Source organism: Tetrao urogallus, assembly GCF_951394365.1.
Source record: "Tetrao urogallus genome assembly, chromosome: 12".
Classification (NCBI taxonomy): domain Eukaryota; kingdom Metazoa; phylum Chordata; class Aves; order Galliformes; family Phasianidae; genus Tetrao; species Tetrao urogallus.
In genome coordinates this window covers 17,532,217-17,551,198 of record NC_136825.1, presented here as the reverse complement: position 1 = coordinate 17,551,198, position 18,982 = coordinate 17,532,217, and the positions used below count along the sequence as shown (strand labels likewise).

General features: G+C 54.1%; 2 protein-coding genes across 2 annotated transcripts; one reads left to right on the top strand and one right to left on the bottom strand.

Moving 5' to 3' along the window:
* Nucleotides 1–1,557: 1,557 nt before the first annotated feature.
* On the bottom strand, nt 1,558–10,568 carry E2F4 (E2F transcription factor 4; the record flags this gene model as incomplete). The annotated part of the gene is made up of 10 exons (XM_079541459.1): nt 1,558–1,673; nt 1,966–2,010; nt 4,198–4,245; nt 4,753–4,944; nt 5,138–5,423; nt 5,764–5,825; nt 8,082–8,139; nt 8,423–8,570; nt 8,997–9,106; nt 10,389–10,568. The coding sequence occupies 10 exons, from the start codon at nt 10,566–10,568 to the stop codon at nt 1,558–1,560; spliced, it is 1,245 nt and encodes a 414-aa protein (XP_079397585.1).
* A 769-nt stretch (nt 10,569–11,337) lies between these two features.
* Nucleotides 11,338–18,481, top strand: EXOC3L1 (exocyst complex component 3 like 1; the record flags this gene model as incomplete). Its single annotated transcript, XM_079541393.1, has 13 exons — nt 11,338–11,380; nt 12,238–12,398; nt 13,218–13,437; nt 13,695–14,355; nt 14,479–14,596; nt 14,776–14,901; nt 15,110–15,210; nt 15,563–15,673; nt 15,795–15,924; nt 16,922–17,044; nt 17,310–17,465; nt 17,705–17,829; nt 18,295–18,481. 13 exons carry the CDS (start codon nt 11,338–11,340, stop codon nt 18,479–18,481), a joined length of 2,262 nt encoding a protein of 753 aa, XP_079397519.1.
* Between the last annotated feature and the right edge of the window lie 501 nt (nt 18,482–18,982).

Here is an 18,982-nt window from a genome sequence, read left to right as displayed (position 1 = left end):
TTTCCTACGGGGTGCTGCTGCATCCCACAGCGCAGAAAGGAGCAGGTCTGCTGGAGGAGCCCCACAGAGAACAAAACAACACCAGGAGATGCTTTGGAAAGAAAGGAATCGAGCATACAGCCTCACCTCTGCAGCTGCCAAGCACTGAGTACGTCCCGTATCCATCACTGCTGGTGCTGGCTGTGAGAAGCTGGCCTTCCCCCTATGGCAGTTTGCAGAGCAGGAAAGGCTCCGTGGGACGGCAGCGACTGCTGGGTTGGCAGGAAGATGTGCAAAACTGACAGTCGAATCTGACCCAAAAGCAACGTTGGGGTTTAAAAAGTACAACAAATCCAGGAGGGCTTTTTACTCCAACAACAGCAAAAAATAAAAAAAAAGAAAGAAAAGAAATGCACGGGGCTCCATGGCTGCTCATCAAAAAGAAAGAAAAATAAAACACTCCAAAGCCACCTCAACAGACCTTCCATTAAAGAGCAATCTCATGACCAAACAGATACAGAAAGGCATTATTGTGCTGTGCAGCAACCTGCCTACAGGCTCAGGGAGCACAGTATGAACACCAGAGCAAATTCATATCCATAGGAAGGCCGACCCTGAGCACATGCTAAGGAGGAAAAAAAAACAGGGGGGGGGAACAAAACACTATTTTGACAACACTTGTGAAACTCGTCGTGGCAAAGTACTGTTGAATCATTCCTGCTTGGTCGCCTTTACAACAGTTGAAGGCTCAAGTGCAATGCTGGAGAATAGCTAGATGAAATGCGAGCGGCGTCTGATGTACTTGGAATACCTTAAAGGCACCAGCTGGATCAGTCTTAACCTTTCAAGCAACTCATAAGAAGAAAACATTAATACTGGCACCCTTCTTCAGCCCTGTAGGAACAGCACAGCTGTTGGGCTGTGCATCAGGTGAGCAACCACCACGGCAGAACCAGGCATTCCTGCTGAAGCACAGCAGGGAAACTCTCAGCTCAGCTACTGTCCTACTGGGAGGGGCAGCCAACAGAGAAAAGTGCTTTGTCTTGTCAAACAAACTAGCTTGGATTGGAGTCACTGGAACAAATGGACCTTTTGGTGCCGTTGGTTTGCTTTTTGTTGATGTCATTCTAGGATATAACCACCCCCATTGAAACTAACTACCTCCGGGCTTGTGAACCGATCGTGCTATCAGGGCTCCGTGTAGCAGCTGGTACCTAGGAGGTGCAAAGTGCCTCTAGGAGTGCAGGAAAACCAAGGCATGCAGATTTGAGGAAGCTTGGAGAGGCACCCGGGCAAACTCAACAAATCACAGACCCTCTGAAGCGATGCCCAGAATCCAGTGAAGAGGGAGACGCAGCGAGGCGAGCTCAGTCCTTGCACGTGAGAGACAGGAGGAGAAAGAAGTGACGGGGAGGCTCCCGGCCCCCGAGTCCACATCTCTTGGTTCTGAGTTCATAGGAGAGTATCTCTGATTCGCTCACTCGTCGAGCTCTAGCACAAAAGGAATCCAAAAATAGATGCTTTCCAAAGAGTTACAAAAGGGTCTGTGTGTGCGAGGCTCACAGCCACGCTGAGAAGTCAGAGGTTAAGGACAGGCACGTCGAAGAGGTCGCAGACGCCTTCGCTCTCATCCAGGTTGTAGATGTAGTCGTGATCTCCAGGAGGGGGGGAGAGGCGGAGCAAGGGAGCAAACACTAGGAGAGAAAAGCCAGCAGTTGGTTACAAGGCTCAGCACTCCCACAGCCAGCCCGGAGCCGAGCCGTGGGATCTCTGAGATTGCTTCTCATCAGCCTTGCAGCACTGAAGAGGCTCATCTGCTCCTCGTGCATCACTCCCAGCCTGGCCTAACAGTGAGAACCATGCCCCGAGCCCAGAACCACGAGGGCAAGGCTGTGAACACAAGGCTATCACCTGTACAAAGGCACACAGGACTGGTTTTCTCCCCCAGACAGGCCGCACCATGAGGGGAAAACTCTTGAGACTCACCTTCAGATGACATCAGCTCCTCCAGCAGCTCAGAGTTCATGCATTCTAGGGAAGAGACAAGCACAGTAAGCAATGCGCTCTGACTTCAGCTCTGTCTGTGTGTAGTTTCACCACCCTTCCCAGTTTTTCTGGTCCTCTCCATGCCAGCCCTTTTCGGACTAAGGCGAGGTGAGTGCAGGCAGTGTCAGCAGGAAGCTCAGCCTCCTGCCCTGGGCAGAGGAACCACACATGCTGGGCCATGTGGGCAGCACCAACACATTCTGCAGGAGGTTCCTTCCTGCTTAGCTCAGCCACAAGCCCGGTGCTTTCACCTGAAGGGTGATCCCTGCAGTGGTGTGCTAGCTGCAGTCCCAAGGGAAACTCTCCCACACGCATCTGAAATTGAGGTGGTAAAGCCTGATGCACTCCTCAATTACACATACTGGCTTTGCTAGAGTGGGGAGGAAAAAAAAGAGAGACGAGCTGTTCCAGAAGCAGCAAAACTAATCAAGGGGTCTCCAGTTTCCTCCAGATTTGTCCCTCCTAATTGGATCCCTTCACTCCACAGCTGTGATATGCCATGGTAGGTTGGCTGGTTGCCCTCCAGCAAACATCTGAGCTCTGCATATCCTTCCCTAATGGGCCATTAACTGCTCTCTACTCTACTGCCCACACAAGGCTATAAACAAAAATTATCTCCAAAATGTCATTCCTTCCTCCAGTGATGTTGATCTTGGCTAGCAGAGCCACGAAACACTTGAAAGGTTGGCAGGCAAGCAGCCAGACCAAGCATGTGCAAACAGATCTTTTCCCTTTCAGAAGCTAAGTGTTTGGAAACAACATTCTGAATCCCTCTCTCACTTCACCAAGTTAAATAGTGACAATCTCAATCAGCCTGGCCAGGGTGAAGTGATCTTTCACAAAAGGAACTCAGATGAGCCCATCTTCAAGATGCTGATTCACTGCAGGCCATTTCCCGGAGGACAGGAACCTACCTGTCTAGTTCCATGCTGTGAGATGAGAGGATTTCAACTAGAAGTAACCAGAGAGGAATGATACTAGCTAAAATAAACAGCAGTAAAATACAGAATCTGTATTTTTAGACCTTGTTCAGTAGATGAGGGTAAAACAAGCAAGGTCCTTTACACCTTCGCTCCTGGATCTGAACTTCACTCCTCCAGACCAGGAGGAATATCCATGAAACAGCATGCATTACTGCAGATAGCAAACTTCTCCTTCACAGTAGTGTCCACAGAGCCCCATAGCAATTAGTTTGGGTTAAGCTGTACCTTCTCCACAGGTTTGCACCCTGCAGCACCTTATGTTCCACCCCACAAAGAACAAGCTTTGCTCTTCAGACCTGTTCAGTCATCACCAAGACCTCACGGTCTACAGCAGTGGATTCCCTGGTGCTGGGCTGAGCACAGAGGAATGGTGTTCTTCAGGTTGACTGTGACATTTAGGGCTGTGGGGTTTTTAAAGCAAAAGCTTTACTTTCACAAAGAACCAGGGACTCCAAGGAACAACTGTGACACGTTCTGTCACCACCACAAAGTGCTTGTGTGCACTCAGCTCTGCCATGCTCCGAGGCCAGGAAGAATTACAACAGCACTGAAAGGAAAGGCTGGAATCCAGGTGTGCACATGCAGATATATGCTTCCCAGTTTAGGCTTATGTTAGATCAAATTCTGCCACCTTGCACCTCTTCTGCCCTTAGCCCAAAGCCCATCATTAGGTAGCAACAGTCAAACTTAGCTTGGACAGAGGCAGAACTGACACAAGTAACAGCATCCCCTCCCCAGCTGCAGCCCTAAAACCACTAGGGGTATTTCAAGGACAGCAGATGATCTCCTCAGATTATTTGCTTGGATCAGCCTTGGGCAGGCTACAGTCGAAACGAGACTAACAGGGATTTTGCTGGTAGCTGTAGATGGTGCAGGCAAGTTGGGAGAGGAGTGTGGGAAGGCAGAGCACAGATTAGTGCTGGCACGGGGCCTGAAAAGCTCTCATCTGTATGCTGTATGGGAAACTTGAACAGAAACATTGCTGGTAATATGAAGACAGAAAAAAAAAAAAAGAGTGCCCAGCTACAAGGAGAGAGCTAGCAGCTACCATAAGCACCTTACAAAAACACATCTGCAAAATAATCCAATAGGGAGTGAATAAAACAGACATTAAGAGACATGAGTAAACTTCACACAAACTGTGGGTGGATTGGTGCAGAATGAGGCTGTGCTCAGGCTGTGAACGTACCTCTCGTTGGATCAAACATCTCTGACAGCTCTTTGGGAAGCTCCAGCACTGTGAATGTAACAAACCAAATGATTTACGTTGTTAAATGAAGCATCTTTACAGTTTTATCACCCACTGCCCTGATAAAGTACTTCTGAGGAAAGGAAAAAAACAAAGGCTAGGACTCTCCTAATAATCTAACAAGTAACAAGAGTGCTGCTAGTGAAGACTTCACAATCTCAAAACTCAGACCTCGCACTACAAAAGGGGCTGAAGGGGAATGATCCCACCTAGAACAGCACAGACATCACGTGAGCATCTCTTGTGGCTTTTCTAGTACTGCCATCACAGGCAGTGGCGTGGCACCAGACACGACATGTCCCCTCCACGCCAGGTCCCCCAGCACCCTCACACAGCCGTGGCTCTCTCCCCCAAGGAAATGCCTATTCACTCCTGATGGATGTGGCTGACAGCAGAGGCAGAGCAGAGTTCAGCTCGTTTCCCTGGGGCCAGCAGCCACCCCCTCGCCCCCAGTGGCACAATCTGGAGAGGAAGACAAACCAGGTGCATACTCACTTCCTGCAGGATCAGGTTTGATTGGCTCAAAGGAGGCAGAGGGGCTGGGTAGGACAGAGCTGCTGTCCAGAGAGGCAGAGGATTGCAGCAGCTGTGTGTCCAGCCTGGCTGTCTGGCTGCTGGGTGCAGACACATTGCTGAGGGGATCGAGGTCACTGCTGCTCTTGGACTCCACCACTGAGATGCTGCATTCTGGAAGGAGCCACAGACACACACAGGATTTCCATCAGCACACCCAATCCCACTAAGATGAAAGCTAAGGTTTGGTGCAGCAAACACACAGGTGTTCCCTTGGCCAGGAGCTGACAGCGCCGTGTGCCCAGGCGCACGTTGCCCTGTTGAACAGCAACCACCCCATTTCTGCTCTCTGCAACGTCCCTCTCACCTGTGCTCGTGTCTTTCTGCTCAGGAGGGCTGTGATCCTGAGTGCTGGAAGGTGTTGGCGTTGAGGGCTGGGTGCTGCTGGGAACAGATGCCTCTTGGAAGTGGGCGAGCGGCGGGATCTGTGGTTTTGAGGGTGCTACTGCCTGGCACTGGATGAGGTCTTCAGGGGGTGGGACGGGTAGCACTACTGGAGGAGAGCTCCAAGCGTCCTTGTTTACTAAGAGAACATCAATTGGACCACTGGTGCTCTTCAGATGGATCTGGTATTTCTTCTGCCTACTCGGGCCCTGAGGAAAGTCAGAAGCAAAACACAGACGTACATGAAGAGCTCTTTCCAAACAGAAGAGGAGTTTCCCAGTGGCAAGACGTGCTGTCCAGACAGGTCAAGACCATTCACCTCTCAACAGCTCTCTCTGGAGCTCCTGCACTTACTGGAGCACTTCCAAATGACAGCTTCTTGGCAACTATTTGATAGTTGGAGCCATCCTTGAGCTGACGGTTCCTCCAGCTCCACCAAAACCACGACCACCGACTCCTTTCCATCTCTCAGCCTGCTCGATCCAGCAGCACCCCCCAGAACACGCACACAGCACGCAGCTGCTCTCTATCCATGCAATTATCACTCACCTCAGGGATGGGAACCTCGAGGCGTGTGCCTGATGGGGCTCGAATGGCAAGGAGGGTGTCTCCTGTGGAAACAGACTGGTCAGCACTCAGAGGGCACAGGCTGTTCCCATGCTGACAGAGAGCCCCTCATCTCCTGCCCTTCCCAAAGTCCACCCAGCTTTCTCTCCCTTGGAGGATTGCCATTGACACCCACTCCAGCTGCTAAACATGTTGTAGAGCTCTGAATGTACCAACCCTGAGGGCATAAAGAACCTGGAAAACTTTCCAAGCAACCCTTCAGAAAAAGAATCAAGGTGTTTTTTTTTTTTTTCCCAGCAGATTCCTTCACAGGACTCACTCATCATTTACCCCAATCTGAATTGTGAACAGAACAGCACACGGCTGGAAGAGCTGCCCTCAGCACACAGCAGAGACAGCTAACAGCACAGCAGCCTCACGCGTACCAGCACCTGAAACCAATGCTCCCCTGCCTCTATCAGCAAGAGTTGCCTGGTGCTGGCTGTGTTGGCCCCTGCATAGAGACACAAGGAGCCAGGCTGACAGCATCATCTCCTTCCCAAGTCCTGCAGCTCCTTCAGAACACAGCATTGCCAGATGAGCAGCTTCCATTCTGCATCCAGGTTTACATTTAGCATGAGAAATGTGAATGGGGAAATGGCAGTGCTGTGAACATCAGGCACATTAAGGCCAAGCAGACAGCAGCTTTCAGTGTGAATGCTTGGTGTGGTTTGTGCACACACTTCACCAATATCCTGCATGAAGCTCCATTCATAACCTTCTCTAAGACCCACAGAGCAGACAGCAGAAGAGCACATCCTTCTATTTCAGACAGGTAACCAAAGGTCAGATCAGCAAAAGTGCAGGGATTAGAAGTACAAGATTTGTGAATAATAAGATGGGATTTCTTTAACAAATCTGTCCTTAAGGAAAGTATTGTTAAAAGACATTAAAAAGGCACAGCAGAGCCCAAAGAAAGTTCAAGCTTTGAGACCTGAATGCCTCTACAGCACAGGCACTGCCTTTCTATCTCTCCTGATAGCTGAGTCCCAAATATTTTCACAAAACAATCAGTGCACAGAGTGTTTCCACTTCCTTTTTGATTCTGCAAGCACAAAGCATATCACAACAGAAGGCAAAATTACGTTTCCCAGTCACTAAGAACTAAATATTCTCATTTATTTTAAATTCAGATAAAGAATTCATATTTGACAAGAGTACAAGCAAGCAAAGCTTCAAGTCCTAACTCACTTGGAGAAAATGTCTTTGATCACAGTCAGCAAGAATAAAAAAGGGGCTAAAATTCAGCCTTCCAACACAAGAGCTCTGACACAGAACCTCTGCAAGGCTCAGACTTGGCAGGACGGGGAGTCAGACACTCTGTGTAAGGAATATTCATGCAGCAAAACTGGGCACACACCAAACAAAGGGAAAACAGAGCTCAGGCTTCTGTTCCAAAGGATTTCAGACTTGTCCTTGCTAAGCTCTCATCTTCTCTGTGCTTTTTGGTGCAGTCTGAATTCAGATGCAAACTCTTTCAGAAAAAAACAGGTGCAATAAAAATGCAAAATGCTCAGTCAACCAAGCAATAATCTGTCTGCTGGTCTCCAGGAAGCTCCTGCAGGCTGTTATGAACTATTTGGCCCCAAGCACTGTCAAACTGAAAACAACCCCTGCCCCCAAGAAGCACGCCCTTAAACCAGAAGAAACAGTAAAGCAAGGGCTGGTGCACATGAATCAGCAGCAGGAACTCGAGCAGGATAAATTCTGGTGAACAAGGAGGACACTGCAAGAAAGGAAAGATGGGACATGGAAAAACTGATGCAGTGCAGGGTAAGGAGACAGCTTGGAAGAGGTGAGCAGTCAGACAAGGGTCTGCACAGCTGGGTGGGCAGGATAAGCAGCTTCCACCTTGAACTGTCTGAGGCAAGCAAGCAGATGTAGGTTGCAGAGGGTCAGGAGAGGACAGGCATTCACTGAAGCAGAAAGCAGCTCTGAATCCACACTGCTACAGCTGAGAAGGCTGCCACACTGCACACGGGATATTTCTGGCCCTGCAGCTAACACAGCAACAGGACAAGGACACCTCCTGCTCCCTCACCTCTTCTGGTGACAACAAAGCTGCAATTCAGTGGTTCCCAAACCAAAGGATGGCAGCAAAGCTTGAACCATAGCTTCCACGATACTTACTGGGCAGCCCATGCTCACTCAGGCCTAAGCCTGGATGTGCTGCCTCCTCTTTCTCGGAGAAAGAAAAGCAGCTGGGATAGGCTGACAGGACTGCAGTATTACATCTTTATGACGCAGCACCATTTCCTCACCTGTGAAGCACTTGCAGATATCTTCATGTGTCACATAAGCTAGCGTTTGGAAGGTCAAGGAGAAAGGCTGCAGTCCTGTGAAGACAGAACTCAAAGGGCACCTGGAGTTTCCTTCCTTTCTGAACACAAGAAATGCTGCAAAGGAAGCTATTTCCTACACTGGGCAGTGCTCCTTTGCTTCCAGAAGGGGGCACGACCTCCTCACCCTTTCCAGAGGGGGCACGACCTCCAGCAACATGAGGTGCCCCCAGCAGAGCACTGCCAGCCCAGCCCCAGCTCCTGCCTTCCAGCCCTGAGACTAAGAAAATCCAGCTGACAAAAGGATATCAGTTGTTCTGCACGTCTTCTGTGACATTTTTGATGCTCTGCTGAACCCACATCTTCTGCTTCTCCAGCTCCTGCTCCTGCTGCTCCAGGTCCTCTATGTCTGCCTTCAGCTCAATGAGCTTGTGAGCAATCTCACGTGTGTTGCAGCCAGGACCCACCCCCCTGTGCAGAGCAAACAGCAGTGACATGCATCAGCTAACAGAGCAACCAAAAAGACCCAGCCTCTGAGAGCTGCCACCTCCCCTCCTGCCCCCTCCATCACACATCAAGGCCAGAGAATCTCACCTGCAGCCCCACACCATCTTCCAGCACAGCACCACTCAGTGCATCCTCCTACACCCCGCAGCCCAGCAGGGCTCTCCCCCACCTCCAGCACCATGAAAGGTATCTTTTCTAACTGAAGACATGGAAATAGTTTGCACCTAAATACCAGCTCTGCTGTAAAAGTGATGTGCCATACATACTTCAGCATTCCTCATCACTACCATCAGCACAGGCCACCGTGAAATCAGCAGAAAGGCACCCAGAAGACAGGACCTTGGACCAGAAGGGACCCATGAATGACTTTAAACCTTCTCTGTCACTCACTTCCACTGGATACTGTTCTTTGATTTCTTCTCAATCAGCCCAATCCCTTCCAGGACATTTGTGATATCATAGATTCGTCGTTTCTGTCGCACTGCCAAGGTGTCTGCAGCCTGCAAGAGAAGTCAGACACTTAAACTCCAAACTCTCAGTCATGTTTCTCTCTTTCCTGCCTGCCAGATTAATTCCTGACCAAGCTGTCTGCTCACCACCCCACACTGCTCCTCAGCAGCAAGGCAGGGCTACAAGCCTGGCAGCCTCAATGTTCAGTGCTCCTCCAGCATAAGGGGAGATGGGAATCTGAATGTAAAGGGCTGACTGACAACACTTTAGCAAAGCTAACATTCAAAAGGCCTTTTATATCCAGACCTGATGCCAGCTCATAGAGAACAGACACAATGTCAGGAGGCAGAGTCCTCTGGAAATGGCTACAAGGAGGACAGTAAGCATGGGTGCAAGGACAGAGCACTGGAACAGGCTGCCCAAAAGGCTGTGGTGTTTCCTTCTCTGAAGGTATTCAGAACCCACCTGGATGCTTCTGTGTGCATTCTAATCCAGGGACTTGCTTCAACAGGGGGGATGGACTACACAAACTCCAGAAGCCCCCTACAATCCTGTGATTGTGACCCTTTGAAGGACCCTCCCTTCACATTCAGGAGGCACCAGGTGGTGCTGATATTGTTTCCAGATGGCAGTGTAGCACTAGCAAGAGTTTAACTGATGCCAGTCGTACAGTGGTGTCACACAGAGGACAGTGCAGAAATGACTTTCTCCTTTCATACTCCAGGACTATGTTGGCCCTTCACAAATTACACTAACAAACACAACCCCCACTGAACTGACAGCTTAGGGAATGCTGCTCTTCTGCCCAAATCCAAGGAGACGGCAGTTTGGCACAGGAGAGGACAGCATTCAGCAGCCAGGGGACTGCCCCAGGCTTTCCGCTTTCAGCACGCTCTCTGCTGCTCACACACACATCCACCTTAGAGTGGTTTCTATAAACCGCAGTGGAGTTTCACATGTAGAAAAGGCTTAGCTTTAAGAGCTGCGCATACCACACAGGCAGAGTTCCTCCGTCACGGAGGTCTCGAAAAAGAGCAAGGCAAATTCACCCAACGCTCCCCCACAGCCTAAACAGACAACCTGTGCCAGAGGTGGAGCAGCCCACGGCAGCCTTCCTTCTGCTCGGAGGGCACGGTGCAGAAGGCTGCGTTGTCTGACGGGAAAAGAACCGACGGGCCACACGAGCAGACAGACACAGAGCATGGGACGTGCAGCAGCAGCAGGGTGGTGGCACAAGAGCAGCCCCAGCGTGCGGCCCGCCCCCCCCACACTCTCCCCCCTCACACAGCAGTGCCCCCGGCCGGGCCTCCCCAGCCTCCAGCAGCCCCGCACCAGCTTCAGGTCCAGCACGCCGTCCTTGGCCTCCTGCAACAGCGACACGAACTTGGTGGTGAGCAGCCCCAGGCTCTTCTCGTGCCGGCTGGGCGCCCCGGCACCTCCGCTCCCACCGCCTCCGCCTCCTCCTCCTCCGCCGCCTCCAGCCCCGGGGGGTTGCGGCCCGCACTCCGCCATCTGCCCGCCGCCGGCTCCGGGCCCGCCGCGCTTCCGCTTCCGGTTCGAGGAGCATGACGGGAACTTCCGGTGTGGGGCGGGGAGCGCGCCGAGGCCACGTGGGGGAGGAAGGGGGTCGGGGGGGGGGAGGTAAAGCGGGGCGGGGCGGCTTTTGCTCCGGGATTCCCGGTCCCCTTGTGGGCTGCTGCGAGCCTCTGGATGGTGCCTTCATCCCCCTCCGAGGGCTGCAGGGCGGAACTGGGGCGGTGTGCGATGCCTGAGCCCACCGCTTCTCCGGGCGAGGGATGCTCGAGCGCCCCATGCACCACCTCACCGTAACCCTGAGAAGGTGGTCGGTGGCCCCAGGACGTCCCGTTCCTCGTTAACCAAGGCAGCCATGGTCAACTCGTGTCCCCAAGCCTTCCAAGCCATCACCCGGCCACCTTCCCATACCCCGTGAACGCACCAAACCCCCGCTGCGCCTCGTGGTGAGCTCACACCTCAGACAAAGCGTCGGGGAAGCTCAGCTCCAGCACAAAGCAGAACCCCTGGGCACCCAGCAGCCACGGGGGGCACTCAGGGCCCTCCCTGCACCATAGGGGGCCGCGTGCCTTGTGGCGGTTCTTTACGTCCGTCCTCCTTCCCCTGCTCCCCCTCCGGCCCCGACATCCTGAGCGCGTCCTCGGGAACACAATGAGCCCCTGAGGATCGCCGTGTGCCGGAGGAAACGGCCGTCGGCTTCCTCCTCTCGGCCCAGCCCCGCTCGTGTGCGTACAGCGGCGGTGAGACCATGGGCATGTCGGCAAAGGACGAGCGCTGCGCGAGCCCTACAGGTAACGGGGACGATGCAGCACCCCCCTGGTGCTGGGCAGGGGAGGAGGGCTGCCGCTCCGTGCTCCTCACGATCCCCCAGTCCCTGCTTTGCCACCTTCTCCCTACGCTGCAGCTTTTCCCTCCAGGGGATGCGCTGCTCTTCCTTGGAAGCCCCCAGCCCCAGCGGTGTCCTTGCAGGGGAGCTCGGCTGGGGACAGGGTGGCATTCCCGGGGGGGTTCAGGGAGCCCTAGTTCTGGAAAGGGGGGGAAACGATGAAACAAATAGTGAACCGAGCCCTGGAGATGGGCTGGGTCACAGCCCTCAGCCCTTGGTGTGGTTTTGGACACTTTTGTTTGGACTCTTTGTGAAGACAGCCCCACGCAGCCCATCAGGTGCCTTTGGAACACCGAGGAGGCCAGGAGCCTGGGTCTGCTTCTATGAGGAGGCCAGGAGCCTGGGTCTGCTTCTATCAGCACGGCAGAGCCACCACCGCCTCCAGGAGTGCCACATGGACAGGCAGTGCCAGCTCTTTGTGCCACCTGCTGACTCACTGCCTGCCCAGGTGACACGAGACCCCCTTGGGCAACCTGTCCTTGTCATGCTGGGTCACCTCAGGATGGCACCCTGAGCTGGTGGGTTGGATTACAGCTCCTCAGGGCAGCCTGCTGTCCACTGCGTGGCCCCATCCATGGCTGTGGGATGTCAGGGAGCCCTCCCAGGATGTCTCCTTGCAGCCTTGCAAGGAGTCCAGTTTCCCATATCTGTGTGTGCTTGAACATCCGCTCACAATGGTTTCCTGTTTCTGGCCTCAGGGGCCTTTCCTGCCCTGCAAGGAGAGGCTTCGTTTTGCTCATTAACCTCTGGCTTCATCCCCAGATGAGGAGTGGCCAGAGGTGGAAAAGGCTGAGAAGTTAGCGAGAGGAGCTGCTCTGAAATGGGCTTCAGGGGTGTTCTATCGGCCTGAGAAACTGGAGGGGCTCGGGCACTACCGAAACAGAGAGACACAGAGGAACAGCTCCATCCAGTCCCGGCTGAAGGTGGGTGTTTGTCATGTCCCACCCAATGGGTGCTCACAGCTTCACACCTCCCCAGGGTCTTCTGTGTGGAATCATCATTTTTTCCACTTCTGGGAAAAATCTCGTCCTTGGTGGGAGCCAAGTTGTTTAGATTTAGTTCTTTAGGATTTGGTACCACCCCTGCCCCACTCAAAATGAGCCTCCTCTGCCTCTGTCTGTCTTGTAAAACAATGCACTAAGGGAGTTCAGCACATCCCACATGTGGGACACGGTGCTCCCCATCGTGATCCCATCCCCTTCCCCATGGCTGGGAAGAGGCAGCCCCATCCCTGCCTGCGGAGCCCACACAGGAGAAGCAGTATTTCTGCACACATAGATAAGGGAGGCACACACCTCCTAGGTCAGGGTGCACACTGTGAACCCTTTCTGCATAACCTGAGCAGTCTGATTATTCTGATTTTGGAAATGGTTTTAAAACTGAAAGGAGACATCTAGTTACTGCTCACCCTGCTGCCTTGGTAACCCCAAAGGGATGCCCTCCCTTCTCTCACCTCATGCATAGTAGCCATTGGGCACCCCGAACCTCGCAAACAGTCATGGTAAACTGTGACACAGCGTACTCTGAAGGGGTGAAACTGGCCATTCCTGCTGCTGGAGCAGCTGTCTTGATGCTGTGTGTACTTGGGATCATAGTGAGTGGGGACAGCATAGTGGCAGAGGCAAATCTGAGCTTCTGGGGCTGGGAAAGGGCATGCAAGAGTGTCCTGACAGGGCTGGGGGCAAACAGTGCAAGCCTTCAAGAGCTTGTTTGCTGCCCCTCTGTCCTCTTCTGCTCCTCAGTCAACTGTGCAGTCTTACCTGGAGGGGGTGAGCGCTGGACTGGAGCAACTGCGGTCAGCGGTCCAGGAGGTGCAGAGCGTGTGCCAGGACATGGGGGCAGCGAGGTGGGCCCTGCTCGACTGCGCAGACCGCTTCCAGGACCTCCAGCAGATGCGGGCGCTGATGGCAGAGCACGTGCAGCTGGCCTCGGTGGTCCAGGTGCTGCCCCAGCTCTTCTCAGGTAGGGCACTGGCCCAGTCCATATGGAGTTAGGCTGGAAGTTCACTTGGAGTTATTCCAGTCCAACCCTGGGCTCTGCTCGGGGCTGGTGGCAAAGTCAGAGCAGGTTGTGCAGGCTTTGCCAGTTGGAAAAGCCTGGAAAGTCTGTGAAAGTCCCTGCCTCCCAGCACTGTCCTCCCAGGAGCACCTTCCCCTCGTGATCTCCCTCTAATCTGTGCCCACACCCTGTGCTTAATCCTGGCATCTCTCCTCTCACAGTCCATGAGGTTTTTTCCCATGCCCTGCAGCTGCTCCGTGGGCAGCGTCTCCTGGAGGCCCACGCAGAGCTCATGATGATGGAGCACCTCCGAGATGACATCCTTTCCCAGCTGCACCTTCGTGGGCTCTCCAGTGCCCAGGCAACTGTGTTGTCCTACTTCAGCTGTCTGCAAGAGCTCAACGAGAGCCTGGCCAAGCAGCTGTGGGGCATCGTGAGCAGCAGCCTGCAGCTGGTGCGGGAAGACCCAGTTCTCTTTGTCACCGCCATCAGGATCATTGAGCGGGAGGAGAAAATAGATGACACTCTACTCCTGGATGCCACCTTCCTGCCCCCTGGCCGCCCGAAGGGCTGGAGGCAGAAGTTTTACCATGTTCTCCAGGAGACCATCACAGCAGCTCACTTTAATGCCATCCGTATGGATGCTGAAGGTCCGGGGCTGGCCAGGCACCTCGCTGCACTGCAGAGGGACATCGTGTCCGAGCTGCGTGTGGTGAAGGACCTGATGGTCCAGTGTGTCCCAGCACACTACAACATCCTCAGTGTCTGCACTGCCACGTACCACCGGGCCCTCAGTAGCCACCTCCAGGACATCCTCCGAGAGGACCTGGACAAACAGGCACTCTTCCTCCTCCTCGAGTGGGTGCTTCGCATGTACCCCAGGTCAGCACCTGCCTCGCAGGCAGGGAACCAGGCTGTCACCAACACGCAGCCTCTGGGGACCACGGGGAGGGCAGATGTAGAAACTGCAGGCAAACACAGCCCTGTCCCACCTTTGCCCTCCAGCCCGGAGGTGATGGGTCACCCTGACCTCCTCCCAGAAGTGGATGTTTCTTCTCTGGGCCCCCTGATCTCCCCTGAGCTTGTGGATCAGACAGAGAGGAAATACGTGGAGAAAGTCAAGGTGAGCAAGCAAGGCAGCGTGTGTGCAGGTTCCCAAGCATGGCCACCATGCAGCCACCTGCTCTGACAGCAGCAGGAGCCCGTGGCATGAGGCTGGGGCTCACTGCTGGGCTGCGTGTTGGTTCTGGGGGTGTTGGTAGCTGACTTTGGGACTGGCTGTGGTGGGTATCCATCCCACAGGCGAGCGTGATCGAGTGGATGCAGAGGACCCTGGAGGTGGAGTTCAAGGAGTGGTTCAGAGAAGAGGAACCTGAGATGGACCATCAGGGCTTCTTCCAGTCTGCCCTGCCTGTCATTGTCGTGCAGGTGGGTGCCCAGCGCTGTGGTCGAGCCCAGGCACTCTTGCCCCTGCTGCTTTGGTTGCTTGTTCAGGGCCGCATTGTTCTCATTGTGGCTCCCCTCTTCTCTTGTGTTCAATGTTCTCTGGGGTGCAGCTTGGGGCAGGCCGTGCTGAGAGCATCCCAAAAGGCGTCATGGCCCCTAACCTTACGTCCACTCTCCTTTCCTTGTTCAGATGCTGAGTGAGAATATTCAGGTAGCCTCCTTGATCACAGACTCCCTGCAGCAGAAGGTCTACAACATGGCCCTGGAGGAGCTCGAGGCTTTTCTGGGACGGTCAGTGGAGCCCCCCTCCCACCCTTGCCTATCCTTGCAGACCCTGGGTCCCCACAGCACAGCCTTTCTGCCATGGGGCTGTGTCCCAGCTTGTGGGGGCCACCGGATCCCAGGGCCTGTTGCCCTAAGTGCCTCTCTGGTGGTGCTGAGCCCTGCTCTGGACACCTGACGGGTCCAAAGTGGGTCCAGCTATCCGATGCTGCCCAAGAACAGGCCACTGCCAGCTTGGCAGCAGTGAGCTGGGAGGTTTGTGGGAAGCCCACATGCCCCCAGGTGCTGCAGCAGCATCCCAGCTCTGGGCTTTGTGGCAGGAGCTCTGCCTGCCCATCACGGATCACTGGCTGTGTTGCAGCCTGAGGGAAGTCCTTGTGCAGTGTGGGAAGGAGCACCAGAAGGATCGGGCCGTACCCAAGCACTACGTTCCCTACCTCCTGGCCATGCTCAACAACAACCTGGCTCTCAGGTAATGCATGCCTCATGGCTGCCTCTCAGAATAACCCCACCACCACAAGGAAGCCACAAGTTCTCCATCCTCCTGCCCTTCCTGGGCTAACTGTCCCCTCCCTTCTCTCTCTGTCTCCTAGTTCCTCTATCCCCTCTCTGCACCCCAATGCTGCCTGCAGAGAAGTCCCTGCATCCCTCCAGGTTGCTCTGGACAAGATGCAGAAGAAAGCCTGCCAGCTGCTGCTGGAGGAGCTGCTCCTTGACTTACAGGTATGTTTATCCACAGCCCAAGGCTGCTGGGGATGCAAAGAACCCTCCCCAGCAAGAACAGCACTATTACTGCTCTGTCTATTCCTGCCTAGCTTATAGGCCACGTGCTCCGTGCTAGCGAGCAGCATTCAGCCAGCTATCATCCCTCAAACACAGCTCCCAGACCTTGATAATCTACACCAGCCTGCCAACACCACCCGGTATCACCATGGCATACGGCCCCAAACCCACCAACTGACAGGGCTGTGGAGACACAGCCCACCTGGACTCCCTTGCACTCCTTTTCTGTGGCTCCTTCATGGCACAAAACCAAGGAGAGAGCACATCCGTGCAGAGGATACAAACCCATGCGTGACTGCCCCAGTCGTTTCCTGCCAGCATAGTCAAATTTAGCTTTCCTGGAGCCTGGAACAAATCTGGAAAAACTAATGGCATTGCTATTTAGGGCTGGAAGGCGAATGCCATAGAAACAAAGGAGCAGCTAAAGGGTGAAACACTCACAGGCAGCGTGGAGACTGCCACACTGCAGAGAGACTGTGCCATTAGGCAGGAAGGTGCTGCCTACAAGGACAGCAGGGGAGGAAAAGCCCCCAGCCAAAAACATGTTATGTCTACACAGGAAAAGGAGCAGAAATTAAAACTGCATCAGGGCAGGCCAAAAGCAAGTGTGTGAGGAGCAGCTTGCTGCCCCAGAGCTCAGGTGCTGGCTGAGGTGCAGTGCCCAGCAGTGACAGTGAAGTCAGGTAAAGTCCCAAAACACTGACCTGTGAGCATCAGGAAGACCCAAGAATGTCAGTCCTCATGTTTCCCATCCATTTCCTGATGCAGATCACTGTTTTATGTTGGCTTTTGCCAAGCAGGGCCCTCTGGCAGCAATAGGCTTCAGTGAGCTGCAGGAGGGCAGGTGCTATGGGATGCCGTGCCTCTCTTCAGCTGGGAGCTGCTATAAGAGCAATGCAATGCAGGGCTCCTGATGCTCCTCCTGTGCTCGTTTCAGCCCTTCTACGTGCAGCTGCCTTCCCGCAAGTGGCTCTCGGGGTCCCAGGTGGTCAACAGCATGTGTGAAGTGATCGACAAATACACAAAGGACTTCTCCCACGTCAGGAAGCCCGCCTTCACGGTACAACTATTGCATGGCTTCCCTCTGACGGGCTGCTGGTTTGCAGGATGAGGGTGTTGGGCAGTCGGTTGCGGTGCTAGGGCTCAGGACACAGCCCAAAGGGTGCTGGGAGGGGAATAGAGATCTGCTGGAGGGCCCATCTCCTCCAGAGCATCCCACAGGGCACCATCACACAGATTTGCTCCAAATTCAGATGCCTTTCTGCCTGCTTTCCCTTCACGGTCAACCCCCTGAGCTGACAGCTTTCTTCTGCCCTGGTGCTCAGCTCCTGCTGATGGAGAGCGAGCTCCTGGTGGCGAGCCAATACCTGAGGGCACTCATGCAGAAGAAGATGGTGTGCAAGAGCAAGGAGGAGAGGGGCCAGTTCTGTGACCGCCTGCTGCAGGACGCCACGCAGCTCCGGGAGCTCTTCTGCAGCCTGGTGAGGGATGCCTGAATGTGGTGGGGAGTTGGGCTTGGGTGTGAGAGAGGGGCATTGCACAAGCCCTGGGGCAGCCCCATAGCGAGGTGAACGCAAGGAGCTATGTGCTGTTCCTGCAGCCCACAGCAGATGGAGAATTGCATCAGCCCATGAACAGCTGTTACACTTAGGGTAGTTGTGAGGCCAAGATGGGAGGGAACTGGCTGGGAGCTCACCCATGTCACACTCCCCCTTCTCAGGGCCTGGACAGGAGCCAGCAGAGCTTGGAGGCCGTGTTTGCTTTGCGGGAGCTGATCTGCCTCAAAGATCCAGCGCTACTCAGCCTGGAGGTGCTGGGCTTCATCACCAAGTACCCTGATGTCAGGTAGGAAGCCCAGCTGTGCTCACCTGTGACTGGGCATGACTGCTCTGGGGAGCCAGGCTTGGGCTGGAGAGCATGCAGAAACCTGGGCTCCCTCCTTTGTGAGGTTTCTTTTTGCCGTGACCCAGATTTGAGGGGTTCCTGCAAAAACCCAATGACAAAGATGTAAAGGGAAAAGCAGTTCTGCTGTGGTGCTCACTTGTCCATATTTAGTCATCAAAACGGTGAGAAATCATGAATCACCTAATTGGAAATGTCAGAATTGTCCAAAACCCATGAAATGCCAAGATGAAAACTTGAAAAGTTTTATGGGGTTACTTTCAAGCCAATTAAAAAAATCAGCTGGTTTGAAGTTCCAGCTCTCCCCAGCCTCAGCTTCTCTGGATCATGGGAGGTTTGAGGGACGTGAGCAGGGCTCATGGCACTGTGAGCCAGCTGCTCCCCGCTCACCTCCTGCTCTCTGCCCAGCGATGAGCACATCTCCACTTTGCTGGACCTGCGGGGTGACATCTCCAAAGATGTGAGACACGTGGTGCTGGAAATGATGGCACAGAACCCCCAGCCTCTGCCTGAAGGCTACCGGCCCATCTTCAGCACCATCCTGGTCCCTGCACCTGAGCTGCCCTTCTGCCTGCGCAAGGCCAAGTGTGCCTGAGACATCGCACTGCCTGCAGCAGCCCTGCTTCCCACTGCCCCACCAACGTATGGACCGAACAGGACAGCTCCAAGGCGGTGTGTGGGGAGAACGGAGATGACACACGGCATCCCCACACCTTGCCCTGTGTTGGGACAGTCTGGATACATGCCATCCTGCCTTGAGCTTGCCTTGCTGAGCTGTTACTCTCCAAGCAGACCTAGGAGACCTGGCTCAGGAGAAAATCAAGGCTGCTTAGGTCTAGCTTACTGCCAGGAGGACAAGAGGATCAACAGAGCGAAGGACAGGGGGCTACAGCTGGGGTGAAGCCAAGTCTCTTGGGGCTGCAGCAATTCCTGGTGCATCCAGACAGCCAGAGTGACCTGTGCGTTGGTTCTTTTCTCACCACAGCTCCAAAACTGGAGCACTGCTAGACCCAGGCTTACAGGGTTTTACAGGACCAGCTGGGTCCTGCATGGATCTCAGCCGGCTCACTATGGCTAATGACCAGAGAGGAGAAGG